The sequence below is a fragment of the Mauremys reevesii genome, linkage group 10 (genome assembly GCF_016161935.1).
Source record: "Mauremys reevesii isolate NIE-2019 linkage group 10, ASM1616193v1, whole genome shotgun sequence".
In the NCBI taxonomy this organism is placed as follows: Eukaryota; Metazoa; Chordata; order Testudines; family Geoemydidae; genus Mauremys; species Mauremys reevesii.
Window position 1 is genome coordinate 63,156,588 of NC_052632.1, and position 17,892 is coordinate 63,174,479.

The 17,892-nt window shown below is 39.6% G+C and overlaps 1 protein-coding gene across 1 annotated transcript in view; it reads right to left on the reverse strand.

Annotated features, from left to right (window-relative positions):
• LOC120373771 overlaps nt 1–17,892 on the reverse strand; it is a 112,474-nt gene that overhangs the window by 80,648 nt on the left and 13,934 nt on the right. Inside the window, exons 9-19 of the mRNA XM_039492613.1 lie at nt 16,125–16,305; nt 14,504–14,659; nt 12,357–12,490; nt 11,488–11,646; nt 8,708–8,888; nt 6,960–7,171; nt 5,528–5,716; nt 3,301–3,440; nt 945–1,107; nt 745–831; nt 123–257 (exon numbers count right to left, since the gene is read on the reverse strand). Of these exons, the coding sequence (XP_039348547.1) occupies nt 123–257; nt 745–831; nt 945–1,107; nt 3,301–3,440; nt 5,528–5,716; nt 6,960–7,171; nt 8,708–8,888; nt 11,488–11,646; nt 12,357–12,490; nt 14,504–14,659; nt 16,125–16,305 (1,737 nt within the window). The remainder of the gene's footprint in view (nt 1–122; nt 258–744; nt 832–944; nt 1,108–3,300; nt 3,441–5,527; nt 5,717–6,959; nt 7,172–8,707; nt 8,889–11,487; nt 11,647–12,356; nt 12,491–14,503; nt 14,660–16,124; nt 16,306–17,892) is intronic.

Here is a 17,892-nt window from a genome sequence, read left to right on the forward strand (position 1 = left end):
GAATGTACATTGAGAGATTATTGAATGGCAGAAGGGAAGAGACACAAAGAAAGGGGAAACTGTATCTTGGTGGGGAGGAAATATTTGTTCTTAGTAAGTACGGAAGGTGTCAGTGCAAATACCTGGAATGAGTGAGTCATGTCCATGTGTAAGAGATGTCTGAAATCCGTCTCACTGGATTTGTTCTGGTACTTGCCCAGAAGCCTGACGGCATCTTTCTTATTGACTTTCAGAATAGCTTCAATCTCATGCTTTGCCTGTGTGTTGAGATTTGAGTTTTTAGAATTAGCAAATCAAGCAGAATATTAGCCCGACCTATTATGAAATGTGACCGATATCCCGTTAGTAGGGAGCTGTTGCATTATGACTCTGAAGGAACTTGCTGGGCAGCATAAGAAAAGTAAACTAATTTTGGTAATAAAGGTGAAATGACTTGCCCAGAGCCAGGATTTGAATTTACAACCTCCTGCTTCCCAATGTACATTCTTAATAATAAATAATAATAATAATGCTTAACATTAATTTGCTCAGAATATACTTGTTCCTCTAACATGGAAAAGACACCTCCCACAGCAATCCACTTTGTACTCCAGCTTCCCCACCTACATTCTGGTAGATGCTGTGAGCAAATTGGCAAAACCAACCAAACTTCTAACTAGATCTGGTAGATCTTAAATTGCTGTGTTATACAGACATGTAATGGAGCCTCTCTCATGGATTAATCTTAACATAAAGTTTACTTACACTTTGGTGACCTCGGGTTAAGGCACATAGTTCTACATTTTGGGGGAAAATCTTGCTGTTATAAGGATGAGCTAAGCCAGCACAAATCTAAAAAAAATGAGGAACAAAAGCCAGAGATGCGAGTTACAATAACCTGTTTATTTTCTGACTATGTCACTATCCGAAGTTACAGGCAAATTCTCACATCAGGTATCACTCACATAGGGATGTTCAGCTTGGTAGCCAAGTGTAAAGGTTTGAACTGATTCATCCAGCCCATTTATCAAAATTTTAGTTTCCAAGAAGTAGTGTTTTTGCTTTTTGTCTACAGTAAATGTCTCCTGGAGAAGGAAGCTCTGGGGAATGGGCAGTTTAAATGGATGTCTGGGACAAAACAAAAAAGTAAAGATTTTAAGGTAAAACCACAGAGGAAAAAAAAACAGTTTCTTTCTTCAGCTGAAACTCCTAGACTTTCAACTGCAAACACCTCTAGTGACAATTATTGAAACAAAGCAAGCCTACATGAAAGGTTGAAAAGTTATAGGGGTAGAGGAAGGATCAAGAAGGAAAAAGAAATGTTTGAGAATGGTACCTGTATGAACATGCTAGAATGACACATACGGTTAGAGTTTCATACTAGTTCAGAATGTAAGCTTTTGGGGGCAGGGACTGTCTTTTTTTGTTTTGTATTTTTTCAGAACCTAGCGCATTGGGCTCCTGATCCATGACCAGGGCTCCCAGGTGTATGGGAATACAAAGAATAAATAATAATACATAATAATAGTGTTACACGTTAGCCAGCATTTCTGATGGAAAATTCCTATCCTAGACCACATAACATACCCAACATCTTCTAGCATTTAAACTAACTGAAATTATGTTGGGTTCTATGGGTGTATGAAGGACAGGCGCAGAGCACCTGAATCTGTGCCTCATGTTTCTGGGGGGTAGCCATGTTAGTCTGTATCAGCAAAAACAACGAGGAGTCCTTGTGGCGCCTGAGGCCTGGTCTACGCTGAGGGGGGGAGGTCGATGTAAGATACGCAACTTCAGCTACGGGAATAGCGTAGCTGAAGTCAACGTATCTTATTTCGACTTACCTCCCGTCCTCACAGTGCAGGACCTATGGCCGTGGCTCCCCCATCAACTCCACTTCCGCCTCTCGCCCTGGTGGAGTTCCGGAGTCAATGGGAGCATGTTCGGGGATCGCTATATCGCGTCTAGATGAGACACGATATATTGATCCCCGATAGATTGAGCGCTACCCACTGATCCGGGGGGTAGTCTGGACGTACCCTTAGAGACTAACAAATTTATTTGGGCATAAGCTTTTCTAGGCTAGAACCCACTTCATCAGATGCATGGAGTGAAAAATACAGAAAGCAGGTATAAATATACACAGCACATGAAAAGGTGGGAGTTGCCTTACCAAGTGGGGAGTCAGTGCTAATGAGGCCTCAGGTATCACTGACACGGGGACTTTAATGTATCTTGCAGCTGAAGTGTGTGACTGTCAAAGCCTCCAGGAAGATATGGATGCACAATTCCCATTAATTTCTAATGGGAACTGACCCTCCCTTATCCTTCAGACAACTTTGAAAATCTCAGCTAACAAGTACATTGTTTTACTCCATTGAAACCATACAACTTGCATGGAATTCACTGAACGAATTTAGGTGTCCTAGGAAACAGATGTTCAACTAATCCTCAGCCCAATGTCGTTTATTACTTAGCTGCAGCATTTTATAGACTTCTCTGAATAGAGTTAGCTGAAAGCTTAGGATGGAGACATTCACTTTTATAATCTCACACTGGACTAAGTTCACGCACAGCAGGACAGCTGACATCATTCCTCATTTTTCATTAGTGTAATTTTTCCACTACTTAAACAGCCTCTTATCAAACGTTTGGAAGCTCCTAAGGGATCCTGGGTACTTGTAGGTCCTCCTGACCATCCTGGACATTGAAAATGCTCAACACCTCTCTGGAGATGGACAACAGCCCACAGACTCAAGCCCTGAATTTCTGCAGTGTCCCTGAAATTACTGAAATTTCAGTAATGACACATCAAGGGGCAGATTCTAGAGTTGGCCAAAATCAAGAGACCATAAATTCCTTCCCATGAGTAAATGAAACACATTTCCAAACAAAAACAACATGTTTTAGGGGGGATATATTTGACATTAAGGCAGTCGTATTGTTCCCTAGGAAATGGAAGAAAAATAGGCACATACATGGGTCAAGGAATTGATTATAGGTGTTAGAACCGTCACCACCTGAAAGTCTCACCATCTTGTGACTTTTCTGTGGTCTTTGTGAAATGAGCTGATGCTCTCTGTAGAGTTCCTAATGAACAGATGTCCATATTACAAAATTAGCTATTGCAATTAGCACCCTTGTTAATAGTCTACCAGAGAATGGATACAAAGACTCAGTCTGTGTAGTGCAAGGTTAGGCACATAGGCAAAATGGGGACTTCAGTCTTGTCAAGCCCAGCAACTTTCACAGAAGCACTAAAACTCACATTAAAATTTAAGGTAAGACATTATGTGAAGATATGAAAAAAAGTGACGACACCTGATATGGATGGTTCCACGTTTCTGGTAGAACATCTTATTTTTCTTCAGCTCTTCTATCTGACCCTCAAGCTGCAGCACAACTGGCAGACTCTTGTGGTCTGTCCATAGAGCCTTCATGGAGAGGTTAGTCTTTTTAGGCTGCAGTCGAAGTAGCAGGAACATCAGGGTAGCATTGAGAGAGGAGAGTTGAGTAAGATTTGCTAGACCCATGGTGTAGAGGTGGCTAGTCACAAACCACAGAGTGAACCAGACTGCAGTGAGGTTGTTGTCTTACAGGACAAGTCCATTCCTGCTCCCCATAAAGCCAACAACAAAGCTCCCAATGGCCCAATTCTGATCTTATTTACACCAATTTCAACACTGGTATAACTCCAGTGACTTCATTGGAGCTACTCCCAATTTACACCAGTTTAAGTGATGTTAAGATCTGAACCAATGACTTCAGCAGGATCAGACCTTAAATTAACTGTTTTTAATAAATTAACTGTTATTAATAAATAAATGGCTGTTATTGTTTTTCAGTGGAGATGCTCATCACATTTGTGCAGCAAAACATTGGGCAAAAATGAGAGGCGATTGCTACAAAACTTATCACCATTGTACAGCAAAGTAACCAAAGAATACCATAAAGTACAAATATTTTTATGTATGATTTTAAAAAAATCAAAGTAAATTTGAAAGTATTGCTTTTATATCATAATAATACTGGAGGCAACAAGGATCAATCCTGCAAGATGCTGAGCAGCCCTGACTCCATCTGAGCTCAACTCTTCACAAGATCGGGCTTACAATAGTGACTAAATTTAGGACACAGTGTCTTGTAAAAGCAACACAAGCATGAAATCTCTGAATTTGCTGCCTACTGTGTGTGTGTCCTAAAACATGAATGCACAGCAGTTGCAGAATATGCATGCATTCAGTACTGCACAAGATTCCATTTGAAAGAGCCATCAGGCTGCAACAGATTAAAACCTGTTCCTTTCTGTGAAGAGCAAAAGGAGTTACCTTTGTGGAAATACAAACATGAAGTACAGGTGCAAATTACAGGACAGGAGTTGCATTTGTGTTTCTGCAGGGACATAATGCTCATGTTTTAGATAAATTATTGTATTTTAAGATCAGTTAAGTTGGTATGATTTGCGAAGCATCTGAGTACCATGGATGGAACAGGGTTGTTTTTTCAAAACATATGGTATCCTGAGCTGGGTCAAAGTATCTTTTAGAGGACAGGCTGTTGATTATCTGCCATGCACCGTAGATACCAAACAAAGTAAATATAGCTTCAAACAGCATTGTTGTTTGCACATTAAAGGCTAGTTTCTGATATCGGGTAAACTGAAGTGCAAGTGGTGGTGCATGAAACCAGTTACTTCCATCTAGAGCTGGGTGAAATGTTTTAACCAAAACTTTTTTTTGGCAAAAACTGCAGATTTGGGTCAAGGAAAATATTATTTGGGAATTAATGTTGATTGCCACAAATTGTTACAGTAAAAAAACCCAAACTCAAAATTCTAAAAAAGTCAACACATTTTGTTTTGATTTTTTTAAAACTAAATTTTTCAATTTAAAACCACTTCTTATTGAAATTATCTTCAATTTTTTAAATTAAAAAAGATCAAAATCAAAACAATGTTCTGTTTGACCCAAAATGAATTTTGGTTTTTGATTCACTGAAAAAAATTGAGATTTTCATTTTTAGGTCTACTGGAAGCAATTTTTCCCTCTCCATATTTCAGAATGGCCAGAAATCCATAATTTGCACAGCAATTTTGTTATCCTACATGCAGGCATGGTACCTGATAGTACCTTTAGGAATAGCGTCTGCACATATTACACACCCGCATTAAGGTCTAAGTATTTAGGGTTTCACGTTTTCCGTAAGTTTTTTTAGGAACACAGCATCCCTTAGCACCCAGTGTGTGCCACTGGCCCCTAAGAGCTGAGAGAAGAACTCAAACTGAAGTACACCATAAAAATGAAGGAGAAATCTAGTAGCAAGGACGGATTTCTTTAGCCTACATTAAGTGTTGGTTTTTTTTTTAAAAACTCTGTTTTACATTTCAGCATTTCTCATAGCATGCCAACAACGTAAAAGGATTTAAAAAAAAGCTAACTACCGATGTGCAAGATTGAAATCTAATAAATGCATGATGCTCCTCATTTGGATGCACCTGCGAGATGCAGTCCAAGATCCAGAAAAGTTAACATTTATACAACCATCTTACCCCCTGCAGGTGTAAATAGTCAGCTGACAAATTAAATTCTTGCTTTGTACTCTTTATCTTAAAGCAAAGAAACTTGGCTCGCTCGCTATTCTCCAAATGAATCTCATTCCTCACAAGCTGGTTCCACACTGATACCACTTCACTGTAGCTATGCAGAACATTCCTCTCAAGGTGATTGACTGTAGATGCCTGAAAGATAAAGATAAATATTTTGGACCTGTTGAGTTACAGCAGGTAGGATACTTTTCTCTCTGCAGTACAGCAGATAAATGAATAGAAGGCGTTTCCTTGGACAGAAAGTTCCATGACGATTATAATAGCATCTATTAGCGTTAAGTTGCCAGCATTTCCATTGTAAAGACATTAATCTCACTTTCAGGGTGTTACAATTCCCATGAGGAGGTCAATATCTATCTTTGGTCTTTTTATTTTTTGTTCCACCCAAACAAGGGAGGAATAGATGGCTGGACGTCTTCAAAGAAATTAACAAGTAAACCAATTGTTTCTTTCCAACAATCCTCAACTGGGACTAGACCAACAAAGATCTAATGGGGAAAGGGTGGGACTCAAAATAAAGGAACACCCTAAAGTAACCTGAATTGTGGGTTTGTTGCAGCATGAAAGACATTTCAGCTGACGGTTGCTTTCTCTTAAACTTTGACCTACAGTTTTAATTCTGAATAATGTATGCTATAAAGAGGACTGACTTTTCAAACTGAAAGATCCTGATTCTGATCTCACTTGGACAGGGATACCCAAATTACATCAAAACAGATGGAGTTTCTCCAGGGAAAATCTAGTGTCTAGTGGCAGATGTTAGTTCTGTTGTTTAATGCACAACTGAGAGGTGCTCAGAAACTATGGGGTGATGATCATGGTATTAGAACCTGTATAGACCACAGTTGTGTTAGTGAAATTAGAATCAGTCCTAGAATCAGTAGACTCTGTGTCTTTGGTTAAAATCTGTTCTGAATGTCAGATATTAGAAGTGCTGTACATCCAGTGGCCCAAAAGCTTTGAAGAAAGGGGGGGGGGGTCACAGGTTGGATTAGTGGCAGGGTGGAACTCCATCCCCCAAATACTTTGTGCAGGGAGGGATGAATGTCACCCTCAGGAGAGATGTGCTGCATATGCATGCACAGCTAGTATGCACAGCTAGCATGCACCCGTTTTTCAGAACTGGTTAGGAGGTATCGACTATGCTTGCATTACAAGGTGGGGGATAGAGAGGCCTAACAAGCTGCCAGGGTGAGGATGAACAGCACATTATACAAGCCCAGGAAACCGATGAACATATGCATTTCAAGCCACTATCTGGTAGATTCACACACAAAGATCACTGCACGCTGTGTGCTGAGAATTGCTGTATAACTACTGCTGTATGATATCCATCCATGCTGGGCGCTACGAAAGGAAGCAATGAGTTACTAACCCGCAGGTAGGTAGTAGTTGGTGTATAGATGTGAATTTTCCCTTCTTTTTCATTGCCTTTGTCTTTACAGAACATTTCCACCACCAGGTTCTTGATGGAAAGGGCTTTCCCAGCTGTTAGCTCCATTGTAGACAGATAAGCAGATCGCTCAGGTTGGTGTAGTTTGTGAGCCACATACAGATATAGCCACGGGGTATCCATGTTTAATGCACCTGAAAGCAAATTAACAGGTTATAGTAAAGCTGGTTGAAATGTTAGGTCTTGTGCTACGTGACTTCTAAACTTGCAACAAAATTGACTTAGACTGAGGCTAACATGTGTTGGTTTACTGCAAAGGTCTTTGAACTATGATCTTATGAATCATATGTGCTGCACTACTGAAGGCTCATTAATGATGGGACAAAATGTTGCCTACTGGTTACATGGCAAGGGCCCTGGATTCCACACAATGATCTGCCACCATGTGCACAATCTTTATTCACACAGTAAGTGATTCTGAAGCCTTGATGCACATATTAGTCCCATCAAAGCCAACAGGACTGCACCTATAAAGGCAGAAGGTGAATTTTGAACAAGGTTTATAGGGAGAGCTCTTTTCAGGACTCTGTCAATTATTATTGTTTATAATTAGATGTTAGGACCTTGAAATTTTATCTAAAGATTCATCAGATTAATGCCATTCACAGCTTGTGATATGTTCAGGTAAATCACAGATAAATATGTGCTTTGTCAAATGACATTTATGGCCAGACATTGCAAACCTTCAAAAGAAAACATCAAAAAGTATCTTGTTAGGGATCAAATTAAACTCTGGTGTAATTCAACTGAAGTCAATGGAAATACCGCTGGGTGAACTTGGTTCTTTACATCAGACTACTCAATTTGCAACAAAATGTCCATGTGTGCACATACAAATGAGTTTGGTACAGATCGACTTTGGAAATATAGCTCTTAAGGGCCAGTACACAAATTGAGCCAAATACTACACAACACGTAACCTCGTCAATGGAATGTAAGTGGAATTTGACCCAGTTTGTTTGATCAAGAAATATCAGAAAATAGATTTTTTTTTTTTTTTTTTTTTTACAGACAACAACTAAGTAGGTAAATCAATACAACCCCCACTTCCCAAGCAACTCTGGAAAGCCAAGATACAGAATATAATAATAAAGGCCTAGTTCTTGTTCTCCTTACTAAAACAAAATTTCCTTGACATAAATGTGAGGTTTTAAACATTCATACACAAAACTATTGCTACACACACACTGAAATGAATGACTATAGATAAGTGTTTGACTTATAGCCCGAGATACCCTTGATACCCTTGATGTTGTGTCTGACGAAGTAGGTATTCACCCACAAAAGCTTATGCTCCAATACATCTGTTAGTCTATAAGATGCCACAGGACTCTTTGTCGCTTTTTACAGATCCAGACTAACATGGCTACCCCTCTGATACTTGACACCTTGATATTCAAGTCACTGTCACCTCGTATTTTTTCCTTTCTTGAACATGAGTAACGTAGATCCAGTCAGTATCTGCTAGGGCAAATAATTCAAAATGTGGCTCCTTTGAGAACAAATAATCCCTTAATGTATTTAATCTATATCTGGAGATATCTGCCTCTAGAAAGTATCTCACCATTAGCTTACAGAATAACTCTCTATGACTAATTCATAAAAATACTAGGAGCACCTTTATGACTGCTTTTCAAGTCAGAGGTTGGAAATTTTTAGTGGTACTTCACCTTCCCACTTCCTAAGGTAATTTCTGGATGTATCTTTCCACTGCAGTCCTGCCACAAATGGCATGCGGTCATTATACTGCACCTTAATGTTGGTGCTACTCTCCGAACGGCCCTGAGAGGTATGTGAGTGCTGCAGCTGGGTTCTGTAATTCACCTGCTTTTCTGGGACTTGCATGGTAAACTGGAAAACAACAATGAATTCTGATTAAAATTAAAAATCTCTCATCTGGACCATCAAGACCAACAGAACATTCACTCGGGTTTAGAATCAGCTAGGTCAAGTGGTTCTGCTTTGCACATTTGTAATTTCATTTTATAGATGTTCAAAGGTTCTTAGACCTGTTATAGACATTTTATCTATGGCATTTTTATATACGGTTAATTATGCATTTACAGCCTGATCCAAAGCCCACTGAAGCTGATGGAAAAAACTTCCAATTGACTTTTATGGAAAAACTCCCATTGACTTCAGTTCGCTTTGGATCAGCTCCTTAGTCATTTTAAAAAAGTCACGATAATAATTTCATGTCATTTGGTGCTGGTGTCTCAGGTAAAATCTATGCTGCTAGCAGGAAGTCACTGCTAAAACAATATTGAAATATACAATACACTTTATGATAGTTCAGATATAGGCTACATGGAAAGGTCACCATCTATTCTAAAACAACAGTGTTTGTTTTCATGTGCAGCTACTGCCTGAGAAGATTTGTAAAATCCGTGCCCATGCGATGGCGTGTACCTTACCATTGTGGTCCACTGCCAGAGGCTCCGTGGTCCTACTACACCTCCCCCCAGGAAAGGAGGCCTGCCTAGAGAGGCTGCACAGAAGCAGCGAATCAGAGCCCAGCAGGCTTATATAAAAGAAGCTGCAGATCATTAGCAGGTAGTTACTGGCTGGGACCAGAGGAGCAAGGCAGAGTGCTCCTCTGTGGCCAATGGTGCTTGAGGGATAATCAAAGCTTATTTTGCTTCAGCTGGGAGGGGGAGGACCTGAGAACTGTAACTTTGAAGTACGGGGTGAAAATAAAAGGGCCAGGTGGGAAAAGGCCCAGGGAAATAGCAGTAATAAATTCAAGTGAGTGGGACGTAGCTGCTGTTTATAAGGCCTCTGGGTTGGAATCCGTAGCAGTGGGCAGGCCTGGGTTACCCCATTGACAAAGTGGTATAAACCCCAAGAAGAGGACAAGGCTTGTTTGGACGCCTGAGTGAAGGGCTAAATGTAAAGGCCCCAGAGCGGAGTTTGAAGAACCTGGTGAAGGCAGATAGATGGTTTTATTGGACTTTTGCTACCACAGAAGGGGTTCCTTTTGAACGTTGTGACTTGGTTGGAGGGTTGCGACACACAAGGCCTCAGGCCACTGAAGCTCTGTCAAGCGAAGCCAAGAACCTATAGGGGGCGCTAGGAGAAGGAAAAGGACTAGAGTACTGCATGCAGCAGCAAGAGGCACTGAAGAGGCGAGTGTTTCCTGTTACAGCCTCCCTAAGAACTAATATAGAAGTTTATAGGCATAGTTTCTGTAAGGATCCATTACAAATCCAGATAGGACATGAGTAACAGGAATTGCCATATGATTCATTATTCTATCTCTTGCAGCACTCAATACTGTATGCTTCAAAGGAAGGCACAAACTTACCATAATGCATCTAATTATTCTCTACTACATTACTGGGGAAACATTTTTCTGATCCCACATGTCTGGAGGAATCAGGAGAGACAGTTTTGTAATATTATCTAGCTATTGTAATTCTACAAGAAGACTTCTATCTAAATACTATATTCTCTGGATCCCTTCTTGTGTTTGATTGCTAACATTACAGATACCACTGCAGCATCTTGTGAACAAGGTAAGCTTTATTAGGACTGGCAAATCAGTTTGCATAAGCCAACCTAAAACTTCACAAAACTCAAACCAAATCAAGTTTGAACCTTTTTTTGAGGTTTGAAAAAAGTCCAACTAATGGGTTTTCTTGATGTTTGGTTTAATTTTCATGCATCTTTGAACTTCTTGGTCTCCAGTGGATCTGAACTTTTTCCACATATCTAGATATCTGGTTCATCTAATCCAGACACCGTAATTTTACCTTTAAAACTCTTAATAGGCCAGGCACTGAATAAGGGACATCCCTTAATGTAGAGGCATGAGTAATGTCCCACAACCCACATCAAATAATAAGATATCACATGAATGAAATACAAAGTTTTCAAGTAATGCTTGTGTAAGAATTTACTCACTGTCACATAACATTCTGACTGCACAATGAACAACATTTGGTGAGATGGTATCTCTCAAAACAAGCATGCTTAAGAAAAATGACTATGCAAACAATGGAGCCATCTCACTCAGTTTGCTTTAATGAAAAAAAAATTGTCTATGGGGCTAAAACTGTTGAGAGAGAGTGGGCTGGACTCTATTCCCTGTGCTCCAAGAGAATTGTTTAGTAAGTTCCACTTACTGCATGCAAATTGTTTGCACAGGAGTAAATGAGGGAACATTTTGAACTCCAAAAATTATATTATTAGTGATGGTTGAGATGGGAAGAATTCAGCTTGACTCTCAGATCCCAGGTTGAGTTTGCTAAGCTGGTAGTTAGAGAAAACCTCTTCTGCTTCCAAACTGAATGTATTTGACTTTGATGTCATTGAAAGATGAACATGGCTGACCATTACACCATAATCACTTTTTCAGAGCACAAGCACAAGTTATGCCTCTTTTTTTTTTATACAGTTTGCCCTTTACTTCCTGGCAACGTAGGTGCTATCCAACAGCAGATGCTATTACCTCCATGAAGTAGTTGACCTGAGATGGACTTGAACTATTTTTAAATGTCTGGCTGATCAGTAGCTTCCTCTTGTTATTGATTTCATCCCAGTGTTTGCCATAGTTGACTTCCAGCTGGGAGTAGAGCCGAGATGCACTCTCTTCATGCAGCAAATGAACCTGCAGAAACAATACACCATTTCCCTATGTCATCCTTTTCGCTCCTTATGGATGGTGCTGTGCATATACAGAACATTAGTAGCCCTGCCTACAGAAATACCCCTTGGTAGCAGGCAGGTGATAGTAAAAAGTTACGTCACAGCTAATGCTCAATATTTAAGCTAGACATCAGTATATGTTATTAAGCTTCAGCTCTGCCTCCTAACAATTCAGAGAACAGGGAGTTTTGAAGATGTTAATCAGCTGAAGGTTAGTTACTGTCCAAAGGACATCACAAACTGCACCTGAAAAGTGTTACAAATCCAGGTAAAACATTCTAATTTCTGGACATGTAAGTATGATGAAACCATGACTTGGATTGTCTCTGTATGCTTAAGAGGATTCCTGGACTGCTGACTACAGAAAATACAATGAAATCATATATTAATATGTAAACACTGGGATTAAAAAGCATATGCAAAAATATCCCACAGAAATTATATGAATGCACATATAAGAATTGAAGTCTCTGGAATTACTCTGGATTTACACAGCTGTAACAGAGAACAGAAATCGGTGACTTTTATTTTTGATGCCCTAGCCCATAGTAGGTAAACAGGTTATAAGCTAAACAAGAGGGAAAAAAAGATTGTCCCCAAACTGACCTCTGGGATATCCCTGTGTTTGAAACCCTACACAGCTAATACATTGCAGCATATTGAACTCTCTACCTTGTGGTTATAGGATGGAGTCTGTGTACAGTGAAGCTCATGTCCCAAATCCAATTTGTATGCTTCATTTGAACTGGTCTCCACTTTAATTTTCTGTCCTGCATTACATTCATGCCGAAGATTTTTCGCATCTCCTGTTTGAGTCAACACACGCACATATGGAAATGCTTTGGCTTTTTAAAAGTGAAATATTCAACTCAGACAGAATAAGCTAGAAATATAACCCTAAGTCTGCATTATAGTTTTAATTTCATGTAATCATAACAACAGGTTCTTCACAGAAATATAATTTGTTTTATCCTAAGGAACTTGAGGTAAGAACACTCTTACAGTATCAATGAGCACGTATTTAGGGATGATGGGTTTGTGTTTTCTACATGAGAACTTGCCTCTGAAAATGAAAATGTTAATTAACAAACTAAGAACCAGATGATAAAGAAGTATACACTTCGTTCATTTAAATGGGCTGACAGTTTGCAATCAGTAATATCCTTCTCTAAATCCTCTTCTGATTGAAACCAAAGGTTCCCAGCTACTGGTATGTATTACCAGTAACAGAACTTCAAGTTTTTAATCCAGGTGTCCCATACTCTTCTGATGGGGCCCAGAGGTGTAGCTAGTGCCTGTCTAGCACTTCGACTGCTCCCTGGCATGTTATAGTAGGTTAAAGTGCATGGAAGTGTGAATGAAAGGTATCTAGCAGAGGCTGTTTTAGCCGAGGTCTCTGTCTGATAAAACTGTTTATCAAGGTTGGAGATGACTGGCTTAGGTCATACAAACTTTAATTTACCCCACAAGTTTCATTAGAAATGAAAATCCTAAAATGATGGACCACATTATAGGATTTATTTATGATTTTAGGCCTCTGTTTATTTTATTTTCTAATAAAATAAAAGCTGTTTCCAAATTAAGGAAGTTGGAAACATCTGTTTTACATCTGAAGGCAAAATGAAAACGGTCCAAGTCTTTAGTCTGATTTTGGCCTAAGGAAAATCAAGATACTGCTTATGTTTGTTCTGACATATTTTCTACAGTTTCTCTCCCCAACTCCAACCCAGCGGTAAGAGCAACATCCAGGCATGCATTTTACTTCTTTGGTGGAATTTTTATTTGAGTAAAAACTTTTCAAAACTTGAGCAAGTAGCAGATTGCCAGCTTTTGCATTTTATTGTGGGTCTTGCAATACTTGGGGGGGTTTTGTTCTTGTTTTTAGTTAAAAGCTTAGCTCCTGGAGCCACAGGATGACATGAAAATCTTGGCTTTCATTTAAATAAAAAGTAATGGCTGATGAGAAGAGCTTGAACACTCAAACCCTTTAGGCTCAAACACAAGAAGACACAAAAAACCCCACAAAAATATTTTTTAAAAAAAAAAAAATTGCATGATTGTTAAGCCAAACTCATGATTGAATGCTTAGGATACACTGTATGTAAGTCTGGATTTGGTCCCTGATTTTTAGTTCCAAGCTCAAAGATATTTGCTTTCAGTGATTATTTGTACAAACCAGAATAGCCATTGTACTGCACAAACACTTTCCATTTACTAATATGGTAGAAGAATATTTGTTTCCCTGTCAATGATATTCTAACTAACATGACACTAAATGATGACTTTTAGCAAAATAAACCATATCTGTGCTAGTTTTAAAAAGGTTAGCTAGTCATACCACTACACATGACCCAGGATTAATATGCCATATGCATGCACACAGTCAGGTTTTAATGCACTCTATGCACCAACTGCTATAGCTATTCAGCTAAAGCCATATAACTCCTTTGATTGTCTGACTGCTTTGGCTGCCCAGTAAATTTAATAGCTCAGTATTTCTAGTCTATATAATGTAGCTGGGGAAATACTGCAAAACATTTTCTGGATATATTTCCTCATTTTTTAATGAATTCATTGAATTTGTGCATCTGTTTTGTTCACTTTTCATAAACATTCTAGCAACTGCGGAAATATTTGCAGAAATAGTGTATTTTAAAGCAAATACTGGAGAATGTTCGCAGAAACCACTTTTAAAATTTATTCTGGGTTTTTTTAATTGGAATTCTGAGAGTTACATTTATCCAGCTGGGTAACAGAAGACAGTTCTAATGTTTTGGCTTTGCTCTTTAGCATAACAATAAATGTCATTTACACAGTACCTAGGAGTCCATATTTTATTCTCAGAGCATTAGCCCACAGGCTCCCTCGTTGCTGCAGCAGGCCAATGGTGTGAGATCCAAGAACACCTGGAAAGTAGGTCTCCCCTTCGAGTGAGTACTGCCTCAGTTTATCATCAACTTTTTTCTCCAGAAATACTACAGAAAGAGCAGAGGTTACCATGCAGCAGCACACGATAAGAACTGTGCAGTCAGAAAAAGGATACATTGTTGGGAAAAAACATACACCGCCATCTAAAAAGCAGCCCTAGAGCCCAGTCCTGTGAGATAGCAAGTGCCTTCAGCTCCCCCAATGAGAGTGTGTACTGCCTTGCAGGACTGGCCCTTTAAGGTAGTGGTAAGGACTGGCCAGTGGCTATAGGGCTTTTCATGTCTACAGTAGCTCATTGGTTCAAAATCAGTCAAGATTACAGTGTTCGTATTCTATTACTATGAGGTGCATGAAAAGAGGAGTAGGCAGCCAAATTCCCAGTGGATAAGAGTCTACAAAGAAACAACATTGCAGCTGGCCGCAACAAATGCCACTCTTGAAAGTATCAGCAGCCTGGTTCAGGACCAAATAGAGACAGAGACTGAACTCTCAGCCTGCAGATGATCTCCCTGGAATAGGGATGAGATGGACAATGTGGGGAAGCTCCCACTGGGATGGCCTGTGCTATAGATGAAGACAGGAGCTCACTTTCAGGCCTGTCAATAAGGCATCTTTCGCCACTTTACAGCTCCTTTTATTTATTTTTTCCTATTTATCTAGCCCACTCCTTTATTATGATGTAATAAATATTGAGCTCTACAAGATTTCTCTATAGAAGCAATGCTGGGAGGGCAAGCATGACCCACAGGGATCCTTGGAGATTCCACTAAGACAGAGCTTCTCAAGCTGGGGTGCGTGGAATGTGTTCTGGGGGAGGGGGAGAGAGGGGGCTATGAGAAGCTGCTCTGCCTTCAGAGCTGGGTGGCCAGAGAGCGGCGGTGGCCGGCTAGGTGCCCAGCTCTGAAGGCAGCGCCGCCGTCAGCAGCAGCAGCTAAGTAAGCATGGGATCCCTTACTTCTGTGCTGCTGATGGTGGCAGTATATGCACTTGTGTGGCAGGAGCTGGGTGTGTGTGTAAAGGACGACAGACACAAAAACAGGGGAGTGTGCGATCAAATACGTTTGACAACCACCACACTCAGATATTTTGTCAGAGGGGAAAAAATAGGGAGCCTAAGTGTTACATCTTTGATTTATTCCAGTATGTGAATTCCCCTTTTTATCTAGCCACATTACAAGCAGCAGGGTTTTCAACACAATAGTGAATGATGGAAAATAGGATTTGAATGTTTAAAAATAAATGACTCCTTGCAAATGTTAATGCTACTTAAACTTTTTGTTTTCAGACACAGGGATTCACGGAAGATGTTTAATTTACTATATAACTGCTATTATTTTTCAATGGTAAGTAAGTGTCACACAAACTCATACATTTTAAAAGGCACCCCAATTAATTTCAAAGGGATTTTAGTTCCTATAAAAGCAGGGAACTAGAACATATGCTCTCTCTCAGCATACGTCCCAAGGACACCAGATCCCACTCATTTACGTGACAAGTACTTTGTCCACCAACCTGAAAGAAATGCTGCATCCTTCAATAAATTATGCAGGGACACTGAAAAAACCATTTTCTTGCCAAGTTGCTTAGTAATGTTTCCTGACAGAACGATTGGGCTGCCTTGCTTTATCAGCTTTACCTCCAGCTGGGCTGTGTATCTCTGCTCTCCACTCACTGTTTGCAAACCAGTCATTCCCTAAAAAAAAAAAAAAAAAACCCAACCCAACAATACAGTTTGATTATGTTTTGAGAAACAGACTCAGTCAGCATTTGGTGACTAGATACTAGAGATGGGCACCTTACCAATGTGGGAGGAGGAGGGGGAATATTTATATTTTCAATTTAGACAAATGTTGACAAATAATGGGTGAGAAGACAGTGGATTTATTTTCCAAGCAAGACAAAGAACCCAGTGTTGTGAGGTGCTAGGTACCCTCCGCTCCCACTGACTTCAATGGGATTTGAGAACACATAGCATGTTGCAGGACTGACCAAAAAACTGAAACACAAAATGAAAACAAAATTTGTTTGATATGGTGTTATTGAAAAAATTGACTGGATGGCAGTTTGGAACTTTATTTTGGTTGGCTAGAATGCAAGTCAGCACTCTGCAATGTTAATTAGTGTTTGGTTTGCTGCTCTGCTAAAGACAAAAAAGGTTCAAAATGTCTGGGTTGAAATTGTATTGTAGGAAAAAACAGCTGGCAAACTACTGTAGTTGTTGAAAAATGTGTAACAATTAAGTAGGATTGGGATTACAGGCCCACGTTGATGCAGCTGCTAAGTTGCCAATTAAGTAATGAAAAAAGGTGAATTATTACAGTCTAAATCTGTGGGGAAATAAAAATCTCAGTACAATTTCAATGTTAAATTTCTACCCACGTGATTTTTTTTCTTTTATAGTTTTAGCATTGGAATGATCCTGTTTCTCTCTCAGCTTTGATGCAAACCATATCTTTTAAAGAAGAATATTTGGGATATTCCTGAATCTGCAAAGTTCATGCCAGTGAAAAGCTAACTCTGGGTTCAGTCACAGACATTATGCATGACCATTGTAAAAATTTGTGATTGCAGCTGAAAGCCTGCTCTAAGAAATCACTTCAGTTTATTCATTTAGCACCAAATGCAAGTGAAAAATAGGCCAAATATCGTTTAAAGCCCCATTCTAGCATATAGAAGCACATGGGGGAATGGGCTGCTGCAATCACACAGAGCTTCATAGACTTCAGTAGACTCTGCGGGTGCAGAGGTCTTCCTACTTGATTTTACTTTGAGGATCGGGCCCTCAGAGTAATACCACAATGAACTAGATTAAGGCCAAACTCATTTCACATAAGCCACCAGTGATAACTTGTAACCTGTAGACAGTGACAGCGGTAGTACATATTGTAACCCTGAACTATGTTGACGACCAGGGCCAGAAAATAGAGGTCACTATTAGAACTCTCCAGTCTGACAGTTCATTAGTCAGTGTTGCTGTGGGCACAAATGAAAATAGCTACAGCAGCTGGAGGTAAAAGGCTCTTTATTCAGTTACCAATCTTCCAAGCTACCTATCACCCAAACATCTCAGCTCTCTTCAAAAGTAGCTGAGAGGACATGGGAGGTTAAACTATATACACACTTACTAAACCAAAGCCCACTGAAGTCAATGGGAGTAGTCCCACTGACTTTGGATCAGGCTTCTAGTGCACAGCTATTGGTGGTTTTAAGGACAAAATCTGAATGGAACAAAATTGCTTTTGCTTATATGTTGGTGCTTAAGGATATTTGATTATAAAAA